The sequence below is a fragment of the Poeciliopsis prolifica genome, unplaced genomic scaffold (genome assembly GCF_027474105.1).
Source record: "Poeciliopsis prolifica strain line A6 unplaced genomic scaffold, Auburn_PproV2 SCAFFOLD040, whole genome shotgun sequence".
NCBI lineage: Eukaryota > Metazoa > Chordata > Actinopteri > Cyprinodontiformes > Poeciliidae > Poeciliopsis > Poeciliopsis prolifica.
In genome coordinates, this window is record NW_026562415.1 from 4,119,982 (window position 1) to 4,131,556 (window position 11,575).

An 11,575-nucleotide genomic window follows, 5' to 3' on the forward strand; every position below is an offset into this window, starting at 1 on the left:
AAAGTTGTTGACTGGAACAATGTAAGAATTGACATTATTTATGTTTTCATCTGGTTGAGCAGAACGAACAGGCTGCAAATGGTTAAATTTAGTGCCCACTTAAGTTACTCTTTCTTTTAACATGCACAGCAACAATAAACAGAGTGAAATAATGAATTAAGTTAAGAGAAACTTTGCGACACACAAAAAAAATTTACTGAAGTGCCTGAAAAATAAATAAATAAATAAATAAATATCCAAGGAAATCTGAAGAGACCCTCAATGAGAAAGTTCACCAGACAGGACTAAAAGTGTGTTACTCGTTACAAACTGAAGGCCTGGTATTTTTGACAAGATTCCCTGTTCGATTATATTCTTACTTTGCTCCTGATAGTGGATGCCAAAAGGGTTTGGTGTAAAAGATGAAACAGAAGCTAAAATGAAGAATATAGAAATAATTTTTTTAAAAATACAGCGCTACTCTGGACCACGAATAAAGTAATAGCTGTAATTAGTTTAGGGTTGGGCCACATTTGAATTAGAGCAGCATCATCATTTCGGAAATTGAGGTTGATAATAGGCCGTGTTCATGGTTCACAGTCATTCAAGCTGGGAAATTAAATCAAATGAATTTGTGGCTTTAATAAACATCTCCGCCCTGGCGTTTTCCATCCACTTCCTGCAGCATGGGAAGAGGGAAAACGAGTTGGCGATACAGTGAGACATCTTCTCGTTTCTAATAACCCAGACTGGCATTGGCTGGTTTTACGTCCTCATGCCATAACTTACTAACTGTCCAGTATTTATGCATTTAGAGCAAAAATTTGCAAGACAATCCGACGGCTTTCATTTAAAAGCAGGAAAAAAAAAACAAATGATGTACATCTGGTTATGACACAAAAAGAGAGACGGCTGCAAAGTTAAAAATATTCCACGCGATTCGTTTGACATTTTCCATACAGAACAGAAAACTTTTCACAAGTTTTCCTCAAGATGTATCTCAAGATTACGTCAATCGAAATCTATGACTAATGCAGAGCGAGTCATTTAGACACCACGCAAAATTTGCAGTGCAACACAAGTGGGGACCCTGGCCAGGTTAAAGGTCAACCACAAACTGTGCCAGTCGGGCAGCAGCTGATTTCTAATAACCTTAAAGCTTTGGAGACAAAACACCTGCATTTTCGTTAACTTCATTCAAAATCATTCTCAAAATATAATATTCAAGTTGATGCATTGTTTTAAACTGATGTAAGGGTCTGAAAGGAAACCAAAGAAAGAGCCAGATTTAATGTCATAAAGCCCCAAATTTCCTCTCACTTTGTTTGGACAGATTTTCTCCTGCAACATGCAGCTGTGGCGACGGCGCGCTCTGCCCCGATTTACAGAAAGTTGCTTGTTATCTGAATCATCCCTCAGTGCGCCGCGATAATCTTCAAACGCGGAACGGCGACAAAAGAAACATCAGCGACTCTTGTTTGATTTGATTTCTCTCAGCTGCGGCTCTCAGCAAGGGGCTCCCTCTGCTGCTAAAGCACAGGAAGAAATAAATAATAATCATTAAAAAAACGTGGAGAATTTTTGCTTTTTTGTTTCTTTTCTTCCCACAATCAGTTTGAATCGCACTTGTCAACTGATGGACTTAAAAAAACCAGACGCACAAGCAGACTCTCTCTTGCTCTGCTTCTGGGGGCCCCCGCACCCCACCATCACGTCTTGAGTGGGCGACTGGCTGTGACTGACGCTGTCAGATTATCCTGTTTAAAGAAAAGAAAAAAAGACGCATGTTTGCTTGAAATACATTCGTGCGAACATGTGTTTTGAGTCCCACGGCTTCCAGAAACCTGGGGATTGGGGTTGTATTATTTATGAAGACGCATGCAGTGAGAGACACACAGTTTGGAGACAAACCGTTAGCACAGCCACAGGCATGAGGTCGACATAACGCAGGGATCCCGCGCGCACGCACGTGGCGAAGAAAAGAAAAAAAGAAACGCAGAAGACTCCCACAGACACGCGCGAGGCTCCAAATCGTATTAGGCAAATGAGAGCGAGGCAGGGAAAAATCGCTCTGTTCGAGGGCTGCTGCTGTGACAGATCCTGGAATAAATCATGTTTGGTTGTTGTTGTTTAATATGCAAATCTTCCATTGAAAGCGCAAGCCGGTTGTTAACATGTGCGTCCTGAAACACAGGGAAAAAAAAAAAATTCACACACACACAAGCATATGGATTCCTCTGTGCCAAGGAAATGTGTGGTCACACTGTGGAAGAGCGTGGGGATAAAATGTGGATGTGAAAAAAAAAATCTTATTTTATGATGCCATCAGTCAGCTAATGATGACAATGGGCGAACACTCAAACACACACACACACCTGAAATGCATAAAGGCTTCATGAAAGGATGTAAAAAACAAAACACAAAAAAAGGGTTGCACCCTGATGAGGACACTCAATTAGGCCCACACACGTACTTGAAAACATGGCATCACAAAGCGGCGGCCTCGCAGGCGACACACGTGCGCACAAACCGCAGAAGTGGCTGTTGACAGATTTCGAGCTCGTAATGGATACCCATTTTATTTTTATTTCATTTTGTCATTATTTCGCTCAACCTTAAACTTACAAGCATCACTTGACACATCGGTTTCTCCTTCGCAGACGCATCTGAATGTTTGATTGAAATCGCACTTTTGGGCTCCCAGAGTGAAACGCTCAGGCTATCTTTCTCCTGCAACTGGTGAAGGAAGAGGTGTCACCGCTGCACAAACCGATAAGGCTTCAAACGGCTGCAATCACTGAACTTTATCTTGCCTGTATGGGTGCATGCGTGTGCAGTGCCTGGCAAAAGTGTTCGTACCCCCTTGAACTTCCACCTTAATCCTTGCGAACGTAATTCACTGGGATTTTGTGACAACGTGATTGTGAAGTCAAAGGAATCCTGGATCAAGACTTTACAAACATCTAAAAGGCGTGATGTGCATTTATGCTTATCATCCATTTAATCACCCAAAATAAAACATTACCAGCATTAGACTAGGTAGTCTATGTGTAGTTTACTCCAATTCCCCAAAACAACTCCATGTGCGATTTAGTCTCGGTGTAAATCCAGCTGGTCTGTGAAGGTCTTGGAGGTGAACACGAAGAGTAAGGAAGGGTCAGGGGGAAAAAAAAGTTGTCACGCAGATTAAAGTGGTTGCTCAAACTTACTGAGACATCACTGCCCTATTAAACCGACAGGTCGAGCAAGAGAAGCATCATTTAGAGAAGCAGCCCATAACACACGTTAACTGGCGGACTTGCAGAGATCCACACGTCGAGTGGGAGAGTCTGCTGGCAGAGCCATCGGCTTAAATCCAGCCTTTATGGAAGAGTGACAGGAAGGAAGTTACTGTTCGAGAAAACCGATAATAGGTGCCAAAAGCCACGTAAGGGAATGTGAAAACACCTTGGAATCGAATCGGGAAAACTAACACTGCGTTCGTCATCAACAAACCTCGACACTTTGAGACAGTGTGATGCAGATGCAGAGATTTTGTTTGTCCCCGTCGAACAAAAAGGCTGGTCGGGGCAACAAAGAGAAAGTTGGAGGCAAATATAGGACTATCCTTGAAAATAACCTGTTAATGGCCTGGAAAAAAATCTGAAAACTGTTGCTTAAGGGTAACTGTGATCACTCTTGAGCATGACTATGGGAGTCACTGCAGATCCAATTAAGAATCTGCAGCCAGACATTAAAAGTGTCCAGGGAATGAAAGAGAAAGTACACCAACAGATATAAAATTTGGAACATGAATACAAAATGCCACCACACTCCTAATTTTCCCATGACTTCACAATTATTCTTTTTCTTTAGTTGATTAATCAAGCATCCTACATTTAGGTTTGTGGTTGTAAAGTCAAGATGAAACAGAAACGATCAGAGGGGGAAAATTAGACCCAATCTAACCTTGAACAGACGGAGGATGTTGGCCACCATGATGGACACGGAGCTGGACGCGGCTCCGATCACGCCCACAATTTTGTCGGGCTTGGTGAAGATCGGAGGGTCCCCGTTGACGCAGCGGACGTCGGAGCCGTCCCTCTCTATCAGGGCCTGCACAAACGTCAGGGACTGCTCCAGAGCGTACGTGTCCCTGGAGCAGGTATCCAAGATCCGGGCCCCCAGCGTGATGTTGGGCAGCAGTTCGGGATCCTTGTTGATCAGGTCGATGGCGAACATCATGGCCTCCAGGCGGTGGATGCCCTTCTCCTTTTTCAGCTCCCCGCAAGGCGTGCCGCGATCTCCCCGCGAATGCACCGGGAAAAGCCCGCCGAGTATGATGTCGCCGTCCAGTCGGATGGAGTGAGCGTATTCCGGAGCGGCCTGGGGGTCTATCGGGACTCGCTGAGGGGATGTGACGGGAAAGAGCCAGGTGTAAGAAGCAGCCAGAAGCAGGAAGATGACAGAGGGAGAGTGGAGGGGAAGAGTCGGGCCCCACTGAGATTCCATGATCAAAGAGATTAGTAACGCAACGCGATCCGAGAGTCTTTAAAGATTATTAAAGTCAGCCCTTTTCTACTGATTAATGAGGCGGGGGTAAAGGACCCCGGGTGCGGAGTTAGCCGAGCCCCATGAGCCAGTCATAATCCAGGGAAGACAGAGCGCGGACAGGACGTGTGGCAGGAAATGTGGCACTTCAGCTGCGAGTATCTGGTTCGGGGGCAGAGCGCGTAAACCACCAGTCACATCTTTTGCAGAGCCTGTTGAAGAGACAGAGACAAGACATGTTGGTACCATTAACTGTGCAAGGGTCAAACCGCTGCAGGGTAGCAAATCTCACATGTCACGTGGAAAACTGACCAAGATGAATGAAGCTACAACAACAAATAAACAGATATACGGAGGATCCCAAACGTGCACAAACCCCTGTAAAAAATGCACAAAGTAACAAAAAATTAGACCATGATGAATAATTTCAAGATTTATTTCACATGTGACATTTATCCTCTGATGACAAATGATTACACTGGAAGACAAAACGTCAGATGGAAAGAAAGAACAGTGGTGATCAGGCTGCTGATGCCATTAAACTGACCACTGGTCATGTTTGTTGCAGTGTCTCTCTTGGCAGAATCCCCAACCAGTCTGTCAATTTACACCATTACAAACGTCCAGTTTTGTCGTGGAACCATTGTCCCACGTTTCCTGCGATCGCCTATTACAGTTTTCAAGACTCCATGGACTCTCCTGTCATTGGTTCATTTGTAACCAAACGACGGCTTCAACAAGGCGAAGTCGAGGAAATACAATGAAAACTGTAGTTCAGGTTTAATTCATGCGATGGCAGGTGTGAACTCAAGAAAACTGAACACGTAAATGGACCAGAAGGGGTTTCGGTGCAAAAATGTTCGTTAAGAGTGTGCAACTAGATTCCTGCAAAAAGCCCATTGGGAGTGCGCTTATTGGACAGCAAAAGAAAATATCCCAAGCGTTTACAGTTCGTCGTCGCCTCTACACCCTTATTCTCTGCTGCCAGGTCAAGGAGAGAAACGGCTTATGGAGGACCTCCTCGGGGAGCTCCTCGAGCTAGTCGCATGACTACCTGCTGCAGCTGTGACGACGCAGAAGAAGAAGGAGGAGGTGGGAGGCAGGGGGGTGAAGAGAGGAAAGAAGCAAAGAGTTAAAAAATAAATAGAGAGAGACAACAGAAACATGAGGCAAGCAACAGCATCGCAACAGAGCCGTGGCGCATCTGCTGCAGTTCAATAAACATATTCAGTGCCTCCTCCTCCTCTTCCTCCTGGGCTTCAAACTCAACAGGTAAAGTGAGTTTATATATATTTTTTCATTATTTGACATTATCGTCATTAAGTGTTGATACGCTTTATCAGCTTTCACCCACTGCGAGAAGGTTCCGCCTTCACCCCCGGTTGTAATAATGTCATGCTTCCTCCACCGAGCCGCGCAGCAAGCAGCCATATTGTTGCAATAAGTTGGTCGGGGGACTGAAAATTGCTTATGACGAACTGGCGGATTTCTACACGGTGTGACTGCTAATGTGCTTTCATTAGCTGAGGCCCCTGGGAATTTATTTTCTCATTTGCCTCCCCTGATCTCAAACCCTTGATTTTCTCTTTTTTCTCTCTCTCTCTCTCTTTTTTTTTCCTAATTTTGTGAGTGCAGACAGGGTGAAGAGGCAATTTGTGCAAATTTCTGGGGCCTAAATAAATATTTAAAGATAATTAATCGTTAGCTTGACAGCCAGATTCAAGGGGAAAGGAAAAAAAACACATTTTTTTCCCTTTAATTTCTTTCGGTGAGATCCATGGCAACAAATCTGACACTAACACACTCATTTTTGGCAAGTGTTAGTGGCTATATTCAGTTTGTGTGAATATAGCTGCATAACTTCACCCTAGTGTGGAGAGTTTTGTTCACATAAATAGCCATACATCTTCTTGAATATGCAGCATCCTTTTCTCTATCATGTAAACACTAACAAGAGCATAAATGCTTTAAGCCCAGTCCACCAACCAGCGAAACAGATTTAAATTTATATCCACTGAGGTTCTGAAAAAGATTATTCAGAAAACTAAAACTAGAGATGCCTCTAAAACCATGCAGGGTCTGAAACTGCATGGTTTATAAGCCACGGATGTTTTGTCAAGTCCGGGAAGGTATAAAACCAAAAGGCTCCGCTCAACAAACTCCTAAAGTAAAGTCAGTCTCATCTTATTTTAAACTAGACCCGGCGACAACATCCTCTAGCAATCAACTGCGATACCACAATACCACAAGCTTTAAGCGGATAACACCATTACTTATCCGTTTTGCCTTCTAAAGGGTTATTTTAAGAAAAATAATGTTACAGCATCGTCTTCCCTTTCTTCCAAAACTGTAGAATATGCTAATTTATCTTTAAATCAGAGTGCTGCAGGCTTTCTTTGGAAGTAAAAAATACTGCAGATTATGCGATTAAAACTAAAATTATAGCGGCGAAACATTCACCATGCACAGACAGCAGAGCAAGAAGCACAAGATAATGTCCCACGATCTCACTGGAAGCTCTGCAGATCTTCTATCTGAACTGACAGAGACGTATTCAGATATTGGCCCAGGTAATACCCAAGATGAGAAACAATCACCAGTTGACATAACAGCTGTCACCAAATCGGATAGCAGTAAACACAGGTATACAGGCGTTAAAGGAAAGGTCATTACCTTGGTTCATCCTCGTTCTTTTCAGTCTTTAGTAGTCGGGCAGCTTGAGTTAAACTTCCCCTTTGACAACTATCCACCTAAATATGATGGAACAATGACCTTTTATCTGACAAGCAGAATATAAACAACCGTAGTCATTGCATTGTCCCGTCAAACTGCAGATATCTGCTGAGCCAAGCAGATGTCTGATCTCCTTGAAGACGCCCCAATCCTCACAGGTCAAGTTCAAGGTTTCCAAATAGCCAAATTTCAAGTGCCAGCTATTCCCTAACTGGACACGGAGATCCCGTTTCCACGGCCAACGAAACGACAGGCAGTCCGGCTCGGAAAAGTGGTGGAAAAAGTTTCACTCTGAAGGTAGAAAAACATCCTGCAAAATCCAAAGCAAAACAGCAGGGGTGTGCTGCTGAGAGACTGATGAACACAGCTGTGATCACTCAGCTAGTGATTGATCAGTGGCAGGGAAAATACACGAGAGAAACAGAGAGAGAGAGAGTGAAGGCAGAGCTGATCCAGAGGGACACAAAAAATAAGATAAAAGCTTCCCTTTTGATTCTTTGACAATAAAGCCAGCCAAAACCTGACAAGTATTTTTTTAGAGGCTTTTGTAATGCTGTTCTCTCTCTCTCTCAAAAAAAAAACAAAACATTTAACACAATCTTGAGTTTTTAAGTAATCACCTCATCTTGGGTTTCCATCTTGTAGAACTGGACAGCAATAAATCATTTTCTGGCTGGGATTCCCCCCCACCCCGCTTGCTATTTAAGACAGACGAGCTTGTACCGCCCTGCAGGAGATCCTGCTCCTGATCTTTCACTGCATCTGTTCCTGCTGGATCAGATCCTGCCCTTTTGCTCCCAAAAAAACCTCCCCTGTGGTAACACAAGGGCTCTCCTGTGCTCAGCCTTTAGAAACACACTTTAGCCCCCCCACCCCACCCAACCTTGATTTTTGTCCACACAAAGCCCCACGAACAGGCTTGGGAATCGGTTGACATCCCGGCGTGACACTTGATGAATGTAATTCATTCCTGTCCCAATTAATTCATCAGTTCCTCCCCACTCAAAATGGAAATAGGTCAAAGCCACTTGTACAAGCCAAGCAAGCATTATATAGGTTAGCCAGCTCTGATTCATCTGCAAACACCATAGTCTACTTACTGCATCATTGTTTATTAAACACTTTCTCCTTGGCGAAATCACAGAGGGTTTCTTAATGAGGTTTAGTGGCCCCAGTAATTCTGATGTGCAGCGTATGTAACTCACATCTGCTTCCGAATCGGTCTAATCAAAGTCCAGCACGTCTCAGAAGCAGAGGTTCCTATTTTATTTCACAGCGCTTTGCACAATTACTCAAAGCCGCCGTGCTTGCTTCCCATACCCTTGACACAAACATCAACTGCTTTGAATTCAGCCACCTTTACTCCGACGACCCTAAATGAAAGCGGGTGCATTCAGCTGTCTCCAAAAGTCCCGCGAAACAAAAGAGCCACATCATTTTTTTGTTTTGTTTTGTTTCTTTTAACGGTATGAATGCCACGCTGCTCTGGAGGCCTCAAGGGGAAAGAGCAACGCAGCTAACTGACAGGTCAGACGAGGAGAGCGTTAATCAGAGAAGCAGCCACAGAGATCCGCCAAGATCCACAGCTCATGTGGAAGAATCGGAATTAGAATGCACTCCAGAAATCTCGCCTTCGAGGAAGAATGGAGGAAAAAGAGGAAGCCATAAGGGGGGACGCAGCAAACGTGCAGGAAAAGGCGCTTTGGTCAGACGAGACCAAATTGGAACGTTTCGCCCCAGCGTGCCAAACTCTACACCAGCTGCCCCTTGGTCCCCTGCTGAAGAGAACCGCCATGATGACATAATGACAATGATGATGATTCCCAAGTGATCAGGGTTAACGGGACGTTTTGTGAAGCGACACTCAAAGGCAGGACAATGACCAGAAACATACAGCCCGGCGCTGCAGTGGGATGGTTTTGATCAAAGCATATTCATGTGTGCAAAGGGTCCAAGTCAAGAGTTTCTGGCAACACCTGATCAACGACATGCTGTTGATCTTGCACATGGAATTCAACCCCCACCCCACCCCAAAAAAATACTCAAGCTTGTAGCCATCACACGACAATATACGACAAAGTTGAAGGCATTTTGTCAACTCCTACAGGCATTAGGTAACAAGTTAAAACCTGTTCTGTTTATTCGAGCTGCAACTGCACGCAAATGTCTCCGGAGGGACGCTGAAAAGAAACAGATCTGATCGGGGTGAATGAGGCGGTCTCCAGCCTCATTTGCACTCGGTGTCTCTGAAGATTATCAGCGACTCGAAGGGTGAAAGAGGTGACATTTGTGTGTCTGCGCTCATAAGCAACACACCTGATCTTATGCTAATCGTCTTGGCTCTTACTCCTTCAACCTCAAGAGAGCTCTTATGATTCTTCTCAAATGCTGGGGGAGAGCGGCGGATGGGTGGGTGGAGGGGGGCAGGGGGTGGAAATGATTTAATCTCTCTTGTGGCTGCCTTGAGGAAGAGGAGGAGAGAGAGGAGGAGGAGGATGATGATGAGGGTTCCCCTGCTGTGATGTTTAGTGGCTCAAAGATGAAGAGGGTTGAACCCTAAAAAGCCTTCGGTGAAGCTCGTCGCTCTTTTTAATTTACACCCTCGACTGGTTGTTGGGAGTTCATCCGTCCACCTCCGGCGACTTCATTCTTATTTCTGCAATCCTGTGCAAGCCACAGTTGCCTCCTCCTCTTCCTCCTCCCAATCTTATCCCTTGCTGCATTCAGCACCCCCACCCCCCTCTCTTCCTATCCTCCACCCCCACATCACTGGTTTTGGGGAGAGAATGCTTCTCAGAAAGAAATAGCTTTCCTGTCCTCTCCCCCCACCGTTTCTTCCTCACTCGTGGTCCGAGAGTTGTTGGTCAGCGAGTCCCTCTGGACCACTTTTCTCTTCCTCCCTGGAGCCACTTGCTGATCTTCACACCCATTCCTCTACTACCTGCGCAGGTCCTGCATGCACCCCCATTTGGATTGTTAAGGGCGGATGCATGACTCCAAACAAACATACAATCGTTTAAAGAACACACCTTCAAGCCCAATCGCATTTTTCCTCCAACATTTCGCACAGACAGAGTCGTGCGTCTCGGAGATAAAATGCATGTCGAGAGAGTTGGAGATCAAAGTCTAGGCGTGTGCGCTGGTTATGCGCCCCCAATGGGCTCGGTTCTGGGGTGGTGGGTTCTGATTGCAGCCTAATTAGTACCAGTGCAGAGAGAGAGAGAGAGAGCGAGACAAATGCACTTTGCAGGATTTCACGTTCACCTCCAGGACGACGTGTGTGCATCAAGTTCAGACGTCCATACTCACCCAACAACTACTGCGCGGCGCACGAGACAGTCCTGGCATTAAACACCCATCACCGAAGGAATGTGAAGACGCCCACGGAGGGAAGAGTTTGAGGTAAGAGAATCAGAAATTCAGGTTCCGACCCACGACGTGGAAGAGGCGCAGCATCCCGCGGGGTCCCTGTCCGCCTGAGGCAACTTCCTTGCGGAGCTCAGCAGTTTCACAGCTCAAATAATAGGCATGTATATATTTCAGTCCCGCTGGAGAGAGAGAGAGAGAGAGAGGGGATTCTTTCTCCTCTCTCCAAAAATCAAAAGATTGATTGCAAGACAACAATAATAATGATGATGATGAAAAAAGATCCGCAAAGGGCATGGAGCTGCAGTCGTGACGCAAACTGCGACTATTAACTCCGCACTTGTTTAAGGAGACAATGGAGATAGAGGCTGTCTGTGGAAGCCGATGACCAAGAATGAATCTGAGATACAGACAGAAAGAGAGAGAGAGTGAGAGAGAGAGACGGAGAGAGAGAGAGAGAGAGAGAGGTGCAGGAGGGGGAGACGGAGCGGAGGAATTTATGACACGCGGCGCGGATCAATATTGTTGGTGAAACCCACCTGATTAGGGTGATCCGTGAGCTCCCACGCACACTTTGCGCGTGGTCACTTCTCCCCTCAAAGTCTCACTTTGTGTCGGCTGGAGCGCCCGCCCGCGCGCGCGTACACACGCACGGCCCGCTCGGACTCCTCGGTGCTGGCGCGCGACGCACCAAATCGACGCCTAATTGCGCCACTGTCCTCGCGCGGACTCCCTCCTCCACATCCAATTAAGTTTATTACTGATCAGTCGGACGCATTTCTGTCCCTTCTTCCTTATTTGGACAACACGTTAATAAGTCATAAAAAATAATAATAATAATGCACGGTTAATTGAACGAACTTCCCCCAATTTTTTTTCCACTGAGCCCATTGATTATCCCCTCCTTCAAAGCAGCTTTCCTTGTAAAAACCAGCGCGCCGTGACTCTTTGTGGTGAACGGAATTAA

At 45.5% G+C, this 11,575-nt stretch overlaps 1 protein-coding gene across 4 annotated transcripts in view; it reads right to left on the reverse strand.

Moving 5' to 3' along the window:
• The window catches only part of grm8a (glutamate receptor, metabotropic 8a), a 224,189-nt gene extending 212,963 nt beyond the window's left edge, over positions 1 to 11,226 (reverse strand). For 2 of the 4 annotated variants that reach the window (XM_055054645.1, XM_055054648.1), the window contains exons 1-2: positions 10,552 to 10,983; positions 3,928 to 4,721 (exon numbers count right to left, since the gene is read on the reverse strand). In XM_055054645.1, the coding sequence (XP_054910620.1) occupies positions 3,928 to 4,470 (543 nt within the window). In that variant the 5' untranslated portion in view covers positions 4,471 to 4,721; positions 10,552 to 10,983. Of the gene's footprint in view, positions 1 to 3,927; positions 4,722 to 7,182; positions 7,198 to 10,551; positions 10,984 to 11,147 lie in introns of those variants that run through there. The other 2 variants (XM_055054646.1, XM_055054647.1) reach the window with 2 other exon arrangements.
• Positions 11,227 to 11,575: the final 349 nt, after the last annotated feature.